We start from the raw sequence: 19,891 nt of genomic DNA on the forward strand, positions 1-19,891 counted from the left end.
TGACTGAAGCTTTCCTTATACTTGCTGGAGTTATGCAGGGAGATACACTGGCGCCCTACCTCTTCGTGATTGTCATTGACTATGTGATGACAACAGCACTTAGAGGCAAAGATCTGGGCTTCACTGTCAACCCCAGAAGAAGCAGGAGATACCCAGCAGTTAAGATGACAGATGTCGACTTTGCTGACGATCTTGCACTGACAACAGACACCGCAGAGCAAGCGCAAGATCTTCTCCTCAGTGTGGAGCTGGCTGCTAACTCCGTTGGACTTCACCTCAACGAGAGTAAGACGAAGTACATCAGAGTCAATCTCTCTGAGTCTGACTCTACCGTCATTAAAGCAGCAAGTGGGCAGGAGATAGAGCAAGTAGATGACTTTGTCTACCTTGGAAGCAGAATAATGAGTGCGGAGAAGGACTTTGATGTTAGGAAAGCAAAGGCATGGGGGGCCTGTCATCACTTAAAGACAACCTGGAAGTCTGGAATGCGCAGGGACTTAAAGATCCGTGTCTTTCGAGCAACGGTTGAGCCCGTACTCCTGTACGGCTCTGAAGCATGGACGATAAGCCAATCCATGACTAAGCGGATCAATGGATGCTACACTAGAATGCTCCGGATGGCCTTGAACATACGTTGGCCACAAATCATCAACAACAGTGATTTATACGGCAACATCCCCAAGCCATCAGCGATGATAGCCTCCAGAAGAATGAGACTGGCTGGACATGTAGCCAGGCATGACGACCTTCTGGCAAACCAACTTCTGTTCTGGGACCCTCAGCATGGATACAGGAGACCGGGGAGGCCCCACCTTACGTTTCTGGACATGCTAAAGAAGGACATCAGCCTTTCCTGTGTTGAAGAGATAAGATCTGTTATGCTTGACCGCGACGTGTGGCGAGGAATTGTAGTTGCTCGGACCAAGAAGCCGACTTAAGTCAGTAAGTCAGTGCTTTGCAGATGGCATACTGTACCTACTTGTTCGAGGATTCCGTCACCAAAATTTGAAAATTCGAATTTTGGGGGCCACGCCAAATCAACATCGAATTGTTTATACTGGTGTTTGTGAACATGTTAGAGACTCTGTTATAACATATTGCAATAGGTCATTTAATCCGGAATATAATCTGAAAAGATGGTGCGAAACGGATTTAAAATGACGAAGTTATCAAGCAATTTGTTTAACTAGGTAGTGCGCCATCGACAGTGAGCCGCGCGTGCCGACTGTAGGATGGTTTTTTAGCGCTAATTTCGGCCAGCACAATTTTCTTCAAACAAATAGATATTGAGTATCCTTCCCGACCTCCAATTGCAACAAAAATTGGTAAGCTTACTCATAGACTTACAAGGAAAGTGTCCGAAAAATTTAAAACATATCCAACCATCAGACATTATGTTACAGCTAAAAGCAGCGTATTTTGCCCCATTTTGATCACTATATCAACTCCGATATCCACCAAATTTTTCGGACAGTTGTGAAAGCCCTATTGGAAGGTCGTCGCCAATTTCCAGAATGATCTCATTTAAGGAACTGAAGATAAATCCGAATAAAACGACAAAAATGGTCAAATTTGGACGAATTTGGTCAAATTACGCGACTTTTACATCTGTTTTTGCTCCAAAAGCCGCGCACCATCAAATATGGCACCTTGGCGAAACTTACTGATCTTTCCAAAAAGGTATGACAAATTTGGTATTGTGAAAATTCTCACAGTCTCTAGAAAACAGTGGTACAAAAATTTTAAAAATCCGAGCAAGTTTATTTTTATCGTGCACCCCCTAGTTTAACTTTATCTCGTTAGCAAAATTGATTGGGTACTCAATGATTGCTCGATTACGACACCGTAATTACTTAATTAGGCTCTCTGCACGGTTCCCAAAATGCGGATCTAGCCTCAACCCAACCACCTGATCACACGTAATGAAAATGCTACATTTTTCTGTCATCTGAGAAGCTAGAACTCTCATTTTTCAGGACAAACGTAATTAAAATGGCCAAACACCATTCAATAAAATTTGGCTCAATCTGACTATCAAAACTATCAAATAAATGCGAAAATGAACCTTCATTTGAAAAAAATGAACCTTCATATTTTTCGATTTGACAAATTCCTCGAACCATGAGTGGTGGTAGTCAGTGGCGTAACGAAAGGCCCTGCTGACCCCGCTGTGCAGGGGGGCGCCGTCTTAGGGGGGCGCCAAATCGTCGTTTGAATGTGGGACAATTTCGAAAACTTAACTAAAGTACTAGCAAAACTGCGCGTTTTGCTCTAGATACACACTTTTTTAGAGATTTTACCGGCGTATTCTCTAAAATCACCTAATTTGTTCAATTTTAGGGAGGGGCACCAAAAGGGGAAGGGGCGCCAACAGGGGGGCGCTTTTTTCGGCAGGGGGGCGCCAACAGGCAACGTTACGCCACTGGTGGTAGTAAGTCATACAAGAAAGAATTATTTCAATTGGGCACTCAGTGACTGATCTATTAAGGCCAACGTATGGGTACTGACTTTTGCCCCCCCCCCCCCCTGTAGTATATAACGATAAAGAGATGTATCACTGTTTGTGGATGTAGTTGGTGCTCTGAGATGTATTCGAGGCAAACTGGTATATTTTCAAAACAAACAACCCTCTTAAACTTTAAAACGCCCTGTACGACCCACCTCTCCATGAGAGCATGTTTACAAGATCTCTTTCACGTGACCAAACTCCTGCAAACTGGGCTCAGTTTGATTGGTCAAATATAACGTCACGTGATATAGGGGGTATTTGGGGGTTATGATTCTCTCCTACGCCTCTTAGTTCATATTTGATATTTTGTTTTCTGTTTGTGATCACTCGTACAGTAACTGGGATTATAACGGAGTTACTGATTGAACACAATGATCAGACTTGTTCTGGGCGCATTTTTAGTGATACTTTATATTAATGGGTAAGATACTGTCTAGTCATTGACTACTGATTCTTTACATTTCGCTGATGCAACCGCTTGTTTAATGAAACGTTGCCTACAGCTACCAAATAATTATGTTGGGTATATGGAATAATCTCCAGTCAAATAAATCGCGTCTCAAAATGATGCCACATTGGTAAACAAGAAAAATGTTCTTTCAAAAACTTCTTCAGAGTTAAAAATGAGCTCGATTTCGAGTTACCGGGAGAGATATCTCTGTCAAAACGAAAAAGTCACTGGTGTACGGACGAGGAGGAGAGTGTCCAAGAGATTGTAACCATGGAAACGAGGACGGTTAATACCCTGGTTGTTGACCGATGCAAGCAGGGCGGTGAAACTGTTCCGTGTCCCCGCATGAGGTTAGAGTCATGTTTTTATCAGGAAATCGTAGCTTATATGCTTAACTTAGTAGAAGTTCACCGTTTTATTTACAGTTAAGAAATTCTTAGACAGGGTGAAGCAATGTCAATGACAATTTAAAATTGGTTCTGAGAACCGGAAGAGATATGAAAAACACGACTACAGATTATAGCCCAAAAGTGGGAACGTAGCAGTTTTTCGCCTGGCTTTGTCTGACTGATATTGTGTTAATTGTTACTTTAATCCGGTTTCAGACGTTCGACTGTGGAGATTCCTAAGACAGAGCAGCGAGTTGTAGTAACAAAACGTGACGTGTGCTGCGCTGGCTGGTCTGGTGACTCTTGCGACACACGTAAGTTTCATTTTTATTAACAATAACATGGGCAAAAAAGTAAAAAACATAGCTTAAATTTAAAACGGAAACTAGAATTGGATGATTGGATAGAAATACTTATACAGTGTATTGATTCACAATGGAAATTCGTTACTGAAATTAATGTGTTTGGCTGCGGCTGTCCACGAGATAAATATATTATCTTATGACTAGTTTTAGTTTTAAACGTGACCTGATGAACGTGACCGCTGTACTGGGAATTATAATAATTATCTAAAATCGAATCTTAGTGTTAAATTCGCACATGTGTCATGCACTGAAAATACGTACGCTCCGCATGCAGTGCATGGAGCGTCAGATTACAAATAATACTAACAGTGGCGTAACGAAAGGCGTTACGGACAGGGCGCCATTTTTCGAATTGTAAGCATTTAATGCGACATGAAAATTATTCCATGTCTTGTCCATCTCAGGTCGGACCGGAAATACTATTCATCAAAAATATTCACAACAATTTTAATTGGGGGACCGCCCAAACATATTTAAGCAAGAAGTGAAATATTTTAACGTTAACCCACATAAAATTAAAATCATTAATTTCAGCGGTGTGCAAGGAGGAGTGTAGAAACGGGGGTTTGTGCTCGGAACCAGGAGTTTGCTCCTGTCCTGAGGGGTTCACTGGTCGTTTTTGTGAGAGGAACGCCCCCGCAGGTTCGTCGGTATCTAATTAAGTAAAGCCAATTGGCATACATGTTCAACTTCACGGCTTTTCTGTTCATGTCCACCTTAACCATCATAGTGTGAATTATTTGAATTCATAATTTTTGACTAAACGTACAATCACAATTACAAATAACTGTTTAAAAATGTGAATTTCACGTGCGTGTCCGATAAGAAAAATAAAAAGATATTTCGAAGACTTAACTTAAATAATGATGGAAATGTCTCAATGTTTCGTTGCAACATCATACTCAAAGTACTATATATACTACCTCAATGTAACACACTTGAATCACGTGACTTAATGATGACGTTTTTGGTTGTGATCATTTAATTACGATTTAATTAAATTGATTAATTTAATTTAATTGCGATCAGAAAAGCACTCTCCTACAATTAATATCATGATTTTGGATATTACAGGCTTCATAAAGGAGAACATAGAAATGAGACAGATGGCAACGATGCATAGATCAAAGCGAGATCACACATCACCTCAACGTAAGCTCAATAAACTTGATTTATTACTTAGTATACATAGTAATATTCTTTTAGTTGTAATATGAAACATTTAGAAAAGCTAAAGTTTTGCGTAGCATACGTGCACAGGTCCAAAAGGGAGTAAACTAATCGAGTCTGTTGTAACCACTATCATCAGTACTGTGTTTTCCAAACTTTTAGTTCGCATTTGTCGGTTCTATACTTTTACTATCCGACTAAAAAGATCCGGTCGTTTCTGCACATCGTGTACCACGTTTCGAATTCTTCGATGAGATTCTCCACTTATCTCAGAATGTTCTAATGAAGGGGAGGTGATTGTGGAAGATTGCAGAACTTGTGCCTGTCATGATGGAGTCTTCGTCTGCCACGAATATACTTGCTCAGGTAAGAAGAATCGGATCAAAAACAGAGAGGATACTCTCTTTAATAATTCCTTTTGTATGTCTCTGTACAAGCCCATATAACGATCGATACGATGTTACTATGCTGCTAAGAGATAGCCCAACCACGTCGGGTGGCACAACTGAGCAAAAGTTTCTTTTATACTTGCTGAAATTCTTAAAAAATTTCCTTGAACGTTTACCAACTGAGTTTGGGCCAATCATGTTGCAGAGAGTTATCAATTAAAGCGAAACGATTGGTGCGGTTTCAGCCGAAACTACCGAATTCGAAGTATTGAGCCCGCAAGATTGTGATAACTAGTAAAACGCAAAAGCGATGCAGCTGTCGATAACTGTTAAAGTTCTGAGAAATTTTAATTTTTGGATTAGAGGTCAGGCCTCGTACAATATCCAATTCGTTCTGGAAGTTATTTGCTTTACGAATATTGTTTCCAGGAACCTGCGCGATATTCGGGCACAGAAACTATGTTACATTTGACGGGAACTCGTTTGAATATTCTGGGACGTGCAGCTACATTGTTGCAAGGGAGTGCTCTCTTGCTCAGTCATTCCAAGTCAGTTACATAATTGCTAATTCTATTAAACGAATTATCGATGGCCTAATATCGTAAGATTAGAAATTTCAACCGTCGCCCACGGCTTTTAAATTCATTATTATCAGTTATCGCCGGGCATAACTCGCGAAAAGCAACTTGATATCGCTTAAGTGCAGTACCGTATTGGTGCTGGTATAGTGGTAGGTAAATGGTAAAAGTAACGGATATCGAATGTTGTACTTCAGGTTATAGTACACATGAACCCTGAGGTTGACATGATAACGAGAATTAAGGAGGTCGAAATAAAGCTCGGTGACAAGTTTCAACTAACACTGCAGAGAATTGATGGAAGTTTCAGAGTTTTGATGCGAGATTACGTTATGGTAAACAGTAGAAACCGTAACGTCTTTGGGCAGTATCCAAGTAGCCCGACATGTGTTCCCGAACAGGTGTTCCCGAACAGGTGTACCCTAACCACAACCTTAACCCTAACCCTAACCCTAACCCTAACCCTAACCCTAAACCTGTTCGAAAACACCTGTTCGGGAACACATATCGGGCTACTTGGATACTATCTTGACACGATTTACGTTTAACTATCACATTATATTTGATTCACAAAATGATAGACAATTCAACTGCAAAACCGAAGTAAAATGAGATTATGAAACAATGATCATTCTGATCTACTCAACATTCACCACTTTGCTAAAATTGAAATCAATTTAGCAGCTATCGGCTTATTATTCGAGTATCTTGAACGTTCAGTATATCTTACAGTAGCTTAACTGTTTAAATTTGACAAAGTTATATAAATTACCCTCACTATAAATTCAAATTCAGCGGAGGGAGGTTGTATGGAATTTTTCCTCTGGTTTTCGCAGCTACGGCAGTACTGTTGTGTCTCTAACCAACTTCAACATTCTCGTTCACGCAACTGGTTAGCTACGCCTCTTTTTTTTCTTGTGAAAATTATACTGAGAACAGTGCCTGATATTTCTAATGGATCTCATATTTCATGTACATTTTGATGATAGCGAGTTGCGATAGTCTAGTTTGATCTTTAAGGTAAAATTCAAATCATTTTATCACGGGGATTATATCTGATGTCTTATCATTTCCTCCACAGATCTGAGTGTGAGCTGGGACGGAGGCGGTAATCTTCTGGTAACGGTCTCCAAGGAACACGAGGGTCACTTGTGTGGTATGTGCGGTGACTTCGACGGTGACCCGAGCGATGACTTAGTAAATAAGTTTGGCACGATAACGACGAACATTGAGGAGATAGCTGAAAATTGGAACAACGATGTAAGTGTACATTTTATTTTCGCTCAGTGCTGACTGCTGACTCACTTTCATAAAATTTATAAAGACTCGTGAATAGAGAATAAAAGAAATGCTTGAGAATCATGAATGTCAATCCCATCGAAATTCATGATGTTCCTATACTACTATTAGATTCGTTTGTTACATCGATCTAGAATAATAGATTTGATAACGAAGTTTAACCTTAGGAAAAGTGTGAAAGCATTTCAATCATCCCACCTGCCTGCCCTGCTGATCGCCTCGAATTCGCCAAACACGACTGTGAACAGATCAAAACCTACGACACTGAGTGTTGGGACATTGAAAGCCATTACAACAATTGTGTTTCTTCCGTCTGCAACTGTCCGGAGGAAAGGTCTCCGACAGAGTGTGCTTGCTCTTCTCTTGCCTCTTTCTTCGCCAGCAAGTGCCACTCTGATATCCACTGGCTACCTGAGTCGGTCTGCTCGGATCAGTGTGAGTGTGGGGGATATTGTCTATATTACTTTTTGCTTTTGTTTGTGTATTCAAGAGTATTGAGTATAGTTCCAGACAGTTTCATGGAATGGCCGGTTGTCCTTCTAGATAAATATTCCAAGAATGACACTTGCATTTAAATCTAACTTGATCGGCTTACTTTCTGCGGAATTCTTGGAAAAAAGATCCCCCTAAGGAGGTCTCACCCCAAGTAACCTGACCCTGTAATCCCAACAACCTCTAACTTCTAACCTGAACATCTCACAGTTTCGTGTGCTGGTGGGTCGGAGTACCATTCCGTATTCTCCGGCTGTGAGAAGTCCTGCTCGAATTATTATCTCGACCTGGGCTGTTCCCACACCACGTACGGGTGTTTCTGTCAAGAGGGCAAGGTCCGGGACGCTTACGGTGGTTGTGTCACCCCGGAGGATTGCACGTGTTTGTACAATGACGAGATATTTACTTCAGGGGAAACTAGGGATGTAGACTGTAGAACTTGGTGGGTTTAGTAATATCCGTCATAATATTCGTCGTAATTCCGTCATATTTCCGTCATATTTCCGTCATGCATCGTTTTTAGATTAAAACTAAAGCACAAGGATCCATAATATTTCCTCAACTGAATTAAAACAGTATGATATCATCCCTCACCCAGCTACTGTGAGTACGGAAAGTGGACGTGCAGAGATAAGCCTTGTCTAGGTCAGTGCCACCAATCCGGTCAGGGTTTCTACCAGACATTCGACAAGATGATGTACACTTTCTACAGTTCCTGCGAACACATCTTGGCTACGCAATGTGATTCCATGACCCATTCAATCCCGATGATCCTGAGTTTCGTGTCACTTCCAGCCGGTAATAATTCCGATTATAAAAAACTCTTGAAATGTATCATAAAAGTAATCACATCGCATTTGTAATTATCAAACGGAAGAACACCAAAAAATTTTCTCCTTACTAAGGAAGACATGTTGTCAAATAAAATGTGAAATGGAAATAATTAAAATTAAGCCACACTAAACTTCAGGGACCTAGAAGCGTGTACCACGTCAGGGCACTGTCCAGGCAGAGTGGTTATCGTAAAGATTAGCAGATGTCACGTTACAATAAACAACCTTCACCATATCACCCTCTCCTGTCCCTCCATGGGCATTGAAAACCGTAAATTGACAAATATTTTCATAAAAACACTGTGCATAATTTGTCACTTTTCTCACGTAATGCATTTGTGATGATTTCAACAAAATGTTTGTTTTGATGAATTGAACGTTTTTTAAAGCCAGTAATGTTAACACCTCACTTCAGAAGAAGAAGAGATCCCTTATTCGAACGACCACATGGTTGTTAGAAATGGAGCGTCCCACTCGGTCGAGGTGATGAGTCTCCACTCTGGTAGTAATCTAATGACGGTACTGTGGTCTGAGTCTGGGGAGGTTACCGTGTCCATGCCTAGCTCCTTGCAGGGCAAAACTTGTGGACTTTGTGGAAACTTCGACGATATTGAGTACAATTTTCTTTAGCTTAATCTAACTCACGCCCCTCTCTCTTTATCCTTTTACGTTGACCAAGTCGAATCTGGCTGCAAACTTTCGTTTTTCAACAATTGGAGTTTCATCATAAAGTTCCAGTGAACTCTTAAAATGCCTCTTTTGGGTTAACAGTAATTTCAAATAAACGAAAACAAAACATCACGGACTGAACTAACCACAACACTTCAGAGCTAACGACATGACAGCAGCCGGGCACGCTTCAGCCACTAACCTTGATACTTTTGTTAAAAGTTGGGCTGGACCCTCCTGTGAAGCGGAACCTTGGTTTGATAAATCCGTCAATCCGGTTAGTTGGTAGTTTTGATGAAATTAGGAACTTATTTTATTCGTTCTTACTTTTTTATTTAACTTATTATGATTCATGAGGATCCATGAGATTTTCCAACAAATTTCCTTCCAGGCTCAAGAATACCTGGCTAAAGAACAGTGCTCTATGCTCTTGCAGAATTCTGGATTTACAGCGTGTCACCAGTATGTTTTACCCACTGACTACTACAACGTAAGTAATCGTTATTAGAACATTGGAATTTGAGTCGCGGAGAGCTGAAATTCGAATGTGTCCTACCGTTAGGACATATTCAAACTTTTCATTGCATCAAATTTTTCTCCGGATACACTCCTTTCACTGAACTCACTGATAGGTCACTGGTCACTGTTTTGAACTTATTACGGAATAGCACTATCAGGTATATTCGACTTTAGAAATCATACTGAGGATCTTTAAATTGTGGCATAATTTAGTCTCAACTTTTAACTTTCCAATGTGATCCAAGCCTTAACCTTCAATTTCTAATCTTGAAGCTTGAGTGGATTAGAAAATCTGACGTAAGTTATAACAGTGTACAAAGATAGCGAACTTATTGTTTCAGGCGTGTGTAGTGTCAGTTACACACTGTGTGGGAGACAAGGAGAAGTGCTTCTGTGAGGCAGTCACAGCTTACGAGACAGTCTGTGCTTCCAACATAGCGGCCTCTCTTCACTGGAGATCTGGTACAAGCTGTGGTAAGTTCGAATTTGTTCTTATTTAAAAGTGACCCAGACCGCGCGTTACAGTAAGTTACCAGACCACCTCCCGGCTCCCTCTTTCAGCCATATAAGTTGGGCACTTTAAAAGTTTCAGTGTTATACCACGATTGTGGCTTCAAATATATTCTTACAACTACTTATTCACTTTGGCCGAACCTGAGAACTGAAAATAAGAATCTTGTTGTTGTATGTTGTGTTGTTATAGATTTGTCGCTTCTATTATAAAAATTTAATAATAAACTTTCACAGAGGTACTCTGTGATCGTGAAGACCAGGTATATCAGAACTGTGGAAGGTGCGCGCCCACGTGCAAAGACCTGGCCGACAACTCGGACTGTTCACAAGAGTGTACTAAAGGGTGCGCATGTCCGGAGGTGAGCTTATCCAATAATCTACATTATTTACGTTTTTTCTGGGAGATTTGTTAGTCCACTCGGAGAAGCAGTTCGATTAATAGCGATTTTTTGTTGTTTTAAGATCTATCTTTATCTTCTTATCAATTAAACTGCACAAAATCAATTTTGTTTAATTCAATTAAAGTTTTTAAATGTTTATAATTCCAGGGTCAGGCTGATCACGAAGGAGTATGTGTGAAAGTTTCTCAGTGCCCTTGTATTTACAAAGATTCACTTTACGTTAGTAGCTATACTTTATTTTTTCTTAGTTAATCATGCTGGGATTTAGAATTTAACGAATTTTTATTTACAAGTTTTTGGATTATATATGTCTTACCCTACGACTCTGAGTCAAAAACGTAACCGTGGAACTAGTTAAAAACATACAACTTAATATAAGTTTAAAGCTAACTGTCGGAACAAAAATCTGTTTGTTTGTTTAAAAAACTGAGAACTGAGTGGAGACTCTCACTTTGTCCCCCCTTTGTCCCAAAGCATCAAGTATAACAGTCGGAATGTTCAGAGCGAATTTCTCTCCAAGCTAACTTTTATAATCTCTGCAGGAAGCAAATGAGGTGTTTTCTGAAGGGGCATGTGAAGAATGTAAGTGTGAGGGTGGCCAGGTGATATGCCACGAAAAAACAGAGTGTCTCATACCACTCCAAGAAGAAGTTGACGGTGGGTTTTTTAATAGATAATTGATTAGATAATTAAACTTGACAAAATTATTAAGAATAAATATCCCCATAGCAGTGGCACTGGACACAGTGTCCATATCCCGACTTTGTAAGAATAACAAGTTACTCGTTGCAAGATGAAGATTCACAGCGATCTGCCCCAGGACCCCTTTTCTAATAGTATACTATTTTTTAGCTCCATTGACGTCGTGCCCCAGTGGTTCAGGTCCAGAATATTTCATCCCCAAAATTCTTGCCCCAGAGCATTGTGCCCAGCACCTCGTGGCATGTAACTGGATGAATCAAGTTGACATGTTATTATTTCCAGGATCTTGTGAACACGAAGGTGGGACTGTTCCTAATGGACTGTCGTTTATGAGGGTGAGTTTTGGAAGAGCTGGTATAATAAACCTTGTTCTTGTTTCTATCTTTGATTTAAGTTTTGATTTAACTCCTTTCATGATCTTAAGTTTATCATAATAAAGCAACATTGTAGCACTATAAATATAATAAAGGAGAACCCCACGCCCTGTAGGATTGCAACAAGTGTGAATGTTTGAACAGCAAGCTGACCTGTGACACCGCCATCTGTCCCGGAGAGTGCTTCGCTAGCGGAGACCCCCACTACAAGACATATGACGGACTAATGTACGAGTTTCAGGGTACTTGTGGGTATGTTCTCTCTCAGAACGTTCCCGGTCAAACTGTTGAGGGTAACTCATTCTCTGTGAGTATCTTAAGTGCGAGTTTTATTTAACAGTCTTTTTAAAAGTTGCAACCTGCCAAAACCAAGTTTTTTGACAAGCCAATTTGTTGATGCTTTCGTGAAATTTGGATACCCTATTACACGTGATACGGCACGTGATACGGCACGTGATACGACACGTGATACGGCACGTGATACGGCACGTGATACGGCACGTGATACGGCACGTGATACGGCACGTGATACGGCACGTGATACGGCACGTGATACGGCACGTGATACGGCACGTGATACGGCACGTGATACGGCACGTGATACGGCACGTGATACGGCACGTGATACGGCACGTGATACGGCACGTGATACAGCACGTGAGACGGCACGTGATACGGCACGTGATACGGCACGTGATACGACACGTGATACGGCACGTGATACGGCACGTGATATGGCTGTGTACCTATACGTGTAACTTTACAGGTGAACGTGCAGAACAGAGAATGCGGCAGCTCTGGAGTGACTTGTACCAAGGAGGTATCAGTCAGTATCACAGAGAGAAAAAGCAGTGAAAAAGGAGAGACAACGAGACAGTGACCTTCACTTTGATCAAGGACCAGTCTATTACAAGAAACGGGAAGGTCATTAGAATTCCATATAAGGACAGATCCGTTGGTATGATGCTTATTTGTGGATTTAAAACTGCTGTTCTTAATCGTTAATTTTCTTGAACTTTTGATTTAATTCCAATCTATTTGTAGATTTGTGAATTTCAATATTTTCATATTACTAGCCGTCTTTCATCTCTTCCATTATATCAAATAGGGTAAATTTTCACATTGCCTGGTTATCATTATTCTTCATAGTCAGATTTCCACAACTCCAAACGTTTATTTTTCTAACGTTGAAATAATAAAAACACCGCCTCCCAGATGTAGTGGTTGATAAAGTTGGGTTCTACCTGATGGTCGGCTGGTCGGGTGGGGTCCGGGTTCTGTGGAACGGAGGTACTCAAGTGCACGTCCGAGTACAACCAGGCTGGTCTGGAAAACTCCAGGGGCTCTGTGGAAATTACAATCTCAATAAGAAGGACGATTATCTAAGCCAGGATGGGATGATCACTGACACTGCTTATCCTTTCGCTAACTCGTGGAAGAACTTGGAGAATTGTCCTGATGTAGAGAAGAACCCAGAGACCCCTTGTGATATCCATCCTGTGAGAAGGAGCTTCGCCGAGACCATGTGCTCGTGAGTACTGATTTTAGATTAGATAATTACTGATTGCATACTGATTGTATTTGTGGCAATGAGGCAAGTATAAGTTAAAATGGACGAGTATAGGTTAAAATGGGAAAGGACGGGTTCTCTATCAATTTTAGTGTGTTGTAACAGAATATAGTTGCAGCCTATAATCATTGAAGTTCTTAACTTAGTTGTAAATTCTGAATTTATTAAAACTGCACTAGACTGTGAAGTGACGTGCGATCCTCACTCGCGAACGGTTAAAAACGAACAATCAGTAAAATATTATTCTCCGTTTAAAAGAACTAGCCTGACAATGAACGTTCCGGTTCACCAAAATGGAGAGTAGAAAGATAAAACTGTAAAATGTTCTCTGCACACGCTGTAGATCTACACGAATATCATGAACTCCGCTAGTAATTTATCTAACAAAGGCCTTAAAAACAGCAAAAACTAAAGTTTTGACAAAAATGAACATCACCACCGTGTTCTAATCAGCAATTTGAAATGCAGCAGCTACACTTCAGTTAGAACAGTATTGTATCAGAAATATATTTATGTTGGTTTTGACCAATTTTAACCGAAAAATGATAAAATAATGCCAACCTTTTCAAGGTTGATAAAACAGGACCTGTTCGCCAGCTGTCACCCTTTAGTCCCTCCTGGTCCCTACTACGAAAACTGTCTGTTCGACGCGTGCGGGTGTGATTTAGGAGGTGACTGCACGTGTTACTGTGAGGCTATAGAGACGTACGTGCATCAGTGCACGTCGCGTGGCGTGACTATTAACTGGAGGGTTCAGACTGACGAGTGCCGTGAGTATAGATACAGATATTGTGCAATGCTTTGGTTGCTTCTTTAAACTTTTCAAATAATTGAAAAGAAATTGGTTCCTACAAGGGATTAACTGTCGATGATGTTTTTTCGTCCCATGTTATCTCTGGTGTTTTTGACCAAAATTCACAGAGGTGATGTGTGAATGGCCTAAACAATACATCGAATGTGGACCGGCCTGTCACGACATCTGCGGAGAGAAAATCTGTAGGAACTACACAAACAACGAATGCTTTGAACAGTGCGCCTGTCCAGAGGGACTGGTGGAAAATGAGGAAGGAAAATGTGGAGAACCTGACTGCAGTAAGTTGTACACGTAGTGATAACAGCAAATTTTCATCGAAAAACCATTGCAGATATTTTTCAAAACGAAACGGTTCAGAAATAAGTTCAAACTTTACATTCGCAACATTTCAGCAAAGGGAGTAACAGCTAGTCTAACATCTACATCATCTACAGCTACAGCAACTTCTTCAACCACCACTCCATCAAGCTCATCCAGTACAACACCACCTTCCAGTTCATCAAGCACAACATCATCCTCAACAACAACGCCTTCTAGCTCATCTAGCACAACAACTTCTTCAACCACCACTCCATCAAGCTCATCCAGTACAACAACACCTTCCAGTTCATCAAGCACAACATCATCCTCAACAACAACGCCTTCTAGCTCATCTAGCACAACAACTTCTTCAACCACCACTCCATCAAGCTCATCCAGTACAACAACACCTTCCAGTTCATCAAGCACAACATCATCCTCAACAACAACGCCTTCTAGCTCATCTAGCACAACAACTTCTTCAACCACCACTCCATCAAGCTCATCCAGTACAACAACACCTTCCAGTTCATCAAGCACAACATCATCCTCAACAACAACGCCTTCTAGCTCATCTAGCACAACAACTTCTTCAACCACTACACCAACCAGTTCATCAAGCACGACCTCAGCGAGTACCACTCCAACAGAATCGTCTACTTCTCAAACTTCAACCTCATCATCGACATCATCAAGTTCTACTTCAACAACATCACAATCCTCAACAACCACAAGAACACCAACACCTTCAGTCTCTTCATCATCATCAACAACAACTCCATCGAGCTCATCAAGCACAACATCATCCTCAACAACAACGCCTTCTAGCTCATCTAGCACAACAACTTCTTCAACCACCACTCCATCAAGCTCATCCAGTACAACAACACCTTCCAGTTCATCAAGCACAACATCATCCTCAACAACAACGCCTTCTAGCTCATCTAGCACAACAACTTCTTCAACCACCACTCCATCAAGCTCATCCAGTACAACAACACCTTCCAGTTCATCAAGCACAACATCATCCTCAACAACAACGCCTTCTAGCTCATCTAGCACAACAACTTCTTCAACCACCACTCCATCAAGCTCATCCAGTACAACAACACCTTCCAGTTCATCAAGCACAACATCATCCTCAACAACAACGCCTTCTAGCTCATCTAGCACAACAACTTCTTCAACCACCACTCCATCAAGCTCATCCAGTACAACAACACCTTCCAGTTCATCAAGCACAACATCATCCTCAACAACAACGCCTTCTAGCTCATCTAGCACAACAACTTCTTCAACCACCACTCCATCAAGCTCATCCAGTACAACAACACCTTCCAGTTCATCAAGCACAACATCATCCTCAACAACAACGCCTTCTAGCTCATCTAGCACAACAACTTCTTCAACCACCACTCCATCAAGCTCATCCAGTACAACAACACCTTCCAGTTCATCAAGCACAACATCATCCTCAACAACAACGCCTTCTAGCTCATCTAGCACAACAACTTCTTCAACCACCACTCCATCAAGCTCATCCAGTACAACAACACCTTCCAGTTCATCAAGCACAACATCATCCTCAACAACAACGCCTTCTAGCTCATCTAGCACAACAACTTCTTCAACCACTACACCAACCAGTTCATCAAGCACGACCTCAGCGAGTACCACTCCAACAGAATCGTCTACTTCTCAAACTTCAACCTCATCATCGACATCATCAAGTTCTACTTCAACAACATCACAATCCTCAACAACCACAAGAACACCAACACCTTCAGTCTCTTCATCATCATCAACAACAACTCCATCGAGCTCATCAAGCACAACATCATCCTCAACAACAACGCCTTCTAGCTCATCTAGCACAACAACTTCTTCAACCACCACTCCATCAAGCTCATCCAGTACAACAACACCTTCCAGTTCATCAAGCACAACATCATCCTCAACAACAACGCCTTCTAGCTCATCTAGCACAACAACTTCTTCAACCACCACTCCATCAAGCTCATCCAGTACAACAACACCTTCCAGTTCATCAAGCACAACATCATCCTCAACAACAACGCCTTCTAGCTCATCTAGCACAACAACTTCTTCAACCACCACTCCATCAAGCTCATCCAGTACAACAACACCTTCCAGTTCATCAAGCACAACATCATCCTCAACAACAACGCCTTCTAGCTCATCTAGCACAACAACTTCTTCAACCACCACTCCATCAAGCTCATCCAGTACAACACCACCTTCCAGTTCATCAAGCACAACATCATCCTCAACAACAACGCCTTCTAGCTCATCTAGCACAACAACTTCTTCAACCACTACACCAACCAGTTCATCAAGCACGACCTCAGCGAGTACCACTCCAACAGAATCGTCTACTTCTCAAACTTCAACCTCATCATCGACATCATCAAGTTCTACTTCAACAACATCACAATCCTCAACAACCACAAGAACACCAACACCTTCAGTCTCTTCATCATCATCAACAACAACTCCATCGAGCTCATCAAGCACAACATCATCCTCAACAACAACGCCTTCTAGCTCATCTAGCACAACAACTTCTTCAACCACCACTCCATCAAGCTCATCCAGTACAACAACACCTTCCAGTTCATCAAGCACAACATCATCCTCAACAACAACGCCTTCTAGCTCATCTAGCACAACAACTTCTTCAACCACCACTCCATCAAGCTCATCCAGTACAACAACACCTTCCAGTTCATCAAGCACAACATCATCCTCAACAACAACGCCTTCTAGCTCATCTAGCACAACAACTTCTTCAACCACCACTCCATCAAGCTCATCCAGTACAACAACACCTTCCAGTTCATCAAGCACAACATCATCCTCAACAACAACGCCTTCTAGCTCATCTAGCACAACAACTTCTTCAACCACCACTCCATCAAGCTCATCCAGTACAACAACACCTTCCAGTTCATCAAGCACAACATCATCCTCAACAACAACGCCTTCTAGCTCATCTAGCACAACAACTTCTTCAACCACCACTCCATCAAGCTCATCCAGTACAACAACACCTTCCAGTTCATCAAGCACAACATCATCCTCAACAACAACGCCTTCTAGCTCATCTAGCACAACAACTTCTTCAACCACCACTCCATCAAGCTCATCCAGTACAACAACACCTTCCAGTTCATCAAGCACAACATCATCCTCAACAACAACGCCTTCTAGCTCATCTAGCACAACAACTTCTTCAACCACCACTCCATCAAGCTCATCCAGTACAACAACACCTTCCAGTTCATCAAGCACAACATCATCCTCAACAACAACGCCTTCTAGCTCATCTAGCACAACAACTTCTTCAACCACCACTCCATCAAGCTCATCCAGTACAACAACACCTTCCAGTTCATCAAGCACAACATCATCCTCAACAACAACGCCTTCTAGCTCATCTAGCACAACAACTTCTTCAACCACCACTCCATCAAGCTCATCCAGTACAACAACACCTTCCAGTTCATCAAGCACAACATCATCCTCAACAACAACGCCTTCTAGCTCATCTAGCACAACAACTTCTTCAACCACCACTCCATCAAGCTCATCCAGTACAACAACACCTTCCAGTTCATCAAGCACAACATCATCCTCAACAACAACGCCTTCTAGCTCATCTAGCACAACAACTTCTTCAACCACCACTCCATCAAGCTCATCCAGTACAACAACACCTTCCAGTTCATCAAGCACAACATCATCCTCAACAACAACGCCTTCTAGCTCATCTAGCACAACAACTTCTTCAACCACCACTCCATCAAGCTCATCCAGTACAACAACACCTTCCAGTTCATCAAGCACAACATCATCCTCAACAACAACGCCTTCTAGCTCATCTAGCACAACAACTTCTTCAACCACCACTCCATCAAGCTCATCCAGTACAACAACACCTTCCAGTTCATCAAGCACAACATCATCCTCAACAACAACGCCTTCTAGCTCATCTAGCACAACAACTTCTTCAACCACCACTCCATCAAGCTCATCCAGTACAACAACACCTTCCAGTTCATCAAGCACAACATCATCCTCAACAACAACGCCTTCTAGCTCATCTAGCACAACAACTTCTTCAACCACCACTCCATCAAGCTCATCCAGTACAACAACACCTTCCAGTTCATCAAGCACAACATCATCCTCAACAACAACGCCTTCTAGCTCATCTAGCACAACAACTTCTTCAACCACCACTCCATCAAGCTCATCCAGTACAACAACACCTTCCAGTTCATCAAGCACAACATCATCCTCAACAACAACGCCTTCTAGCTCATCTAGCACAACAACTTCTTCAACCACCACTCCATCAAGCTCATCCAGTACAACAACACCTTCCAGTTCATCAAGCACAACATCATCCTCAACAACAACGCCTTCTAGCTCATCTAGCACAACAACTTCTTCAACCACCACTCCATCAAGCTCATCCAGTACAACAACACCTTCCAGTTCATCAAGCACAACATCATCCTCAACAACAACGCCTTCTAGCTCATCTAGCACAACAACTTCTTCAACCACCACTCCATCAAGCTCATCCAGTACAACAACACCTTCCAGTTCATCAAGCACAACATCATCCTCAACAACAACGCCTTCTAGCTCATCTAGCACAACAACTTCTTCAACCACCACTCCATCAAGCTCATCCAGTACAACAACACCTTCCAGTTCATCAAGCACAACATCATCCTCAACAACAACGCCTTCTAGCTCATCTAGCACAACAACTTCTTCAACCACCACTCCATCAAGCTCATCCAGTACAACAACACCTTCCAGTTCATCAAGCACAACATCATCCTCAACAACAACGCCTTCTAGCTCATCTAGCACAACAACTTCTTCAACCACCACTCCATCAAGCTCATCCAGTACAACAACACCTTCCAGTTCATCAAGCACAACATCATCCTCAACAACAACGCCTTCTAGCTCATCTAGCACAACAACTTCTTCAACCACCACTCCATCAAGCTCATCCAGTACAACAACACCTTCCAGTTCATCAAGCACAACATCATCCTCAACAACAACGCCTTCTAGCTCATCTAGCACAACAACTTCTTCAACCACCACTCCATCAAGCTCATCCAGTACAACAACACCTTCCAGTTCATCAAGCACAACATCATCCTCAACAACAACGCCTTCTAGCTCATCTAGCACAACAACTTCTTCAACCACCACTCCATCAAGCTCATCCAGTACAACAACACCTTCCAGTTCATCAAGCACAACATCATCCTCAACAACAACGCCTTCTAGCTCATCTAGCACAACAACTTCTTCAACCACCACTCCATCAAGCTCATCCAGTACAACAACACCTTCCAGTTCATCAAGCACAACATCATCCTCAACAACAACGCCTTCTAGCTCATCTAGCACAACAACTTCTTCAACCACCACTCCATCAAGCTCATCCAGTACAACAACACCTTCCAGTTCATCAAGCACAACATCATCCTCAACAACAACG

The 19,891-nt window shown here is 41.8% G+C and overlaps 2 protein-coding genes across 2 annotated transcripts in view; both read left to right on the forward strand.

Moving 5' to 3' along the window:
* The first annotated feature begins 3,230 nt into the window (after positions 1-3,230).
* LOC134818696 (mucin-2-like) lies at positions 3,231-14,332 on the forward strand. Its single transcript, XM_063828335.1, has 21 exons — positions 3,231-3,310; positions 3,566-3,663; positions 4,249-4,356; positions 6,253-6,329; positions 6,647-6,743; positions 6,933-7,111; positions 7,318-7,585; positions 7,853-8,084; positions 8,241-8,440; positions 8,891-9,089; positions 9,304-9,421; positions 9,536-9,634; positions 10,005-10,137; positions 10,411-10,535; positions 10,725-10,796; positions 11,120-11,234; positions 11,562-11,614; positions 11,769-11,946; positions 12,869-13,184; positions 13,794-13,993; positions 14,145-14,332. The coding sequence occupies exons 1-21, from the start codon at positions 3,231-3,233 to the stop codon at positions 14,330-14,332; spliced, it is 3,135 nt and encodes a 1,044-aa protein (XP_063684405.1).
* A 408-nt stretch (positions 14,333-14,740) lies between these two features.
* Positions 14,741-19,891, forward strand: part of LOC134818697 (mucin-3B-like) — a gene marked incomplete at its 5' end in the record, with an annotated part of 79,541 nt that continues 74,390 nt past the window's right edge. Inside the window, 2 exons of the mRNA XM_063828336.1 lie at positions 14,741-14,957; positions 14,988-19,720. Coding sequence (XP_063684406.1) covers positions 14,741-14,957; positions 14,988-19,720 — 4,950 coding nt within the window. The remainder of the gene's footprint in view (positions 14,958-14,987; positions 19,721-19,891) is intronic.

The sequence above is a fragment of the Bolinopsis microptera genome, chromosome 7 (assembly GCF_026151205.1).
Source record: "Bolinopsis microptera isolate Bmic1 chromosome 7, MBARI_Bmic_1.0, whole genome shotgun sequence".
NCBI lineage: Eukaryota > Metazoa > Ctenophora > Tentaculata > Lobata > Bolinopsidae > Bolinopsis > Bolinopsis microptera.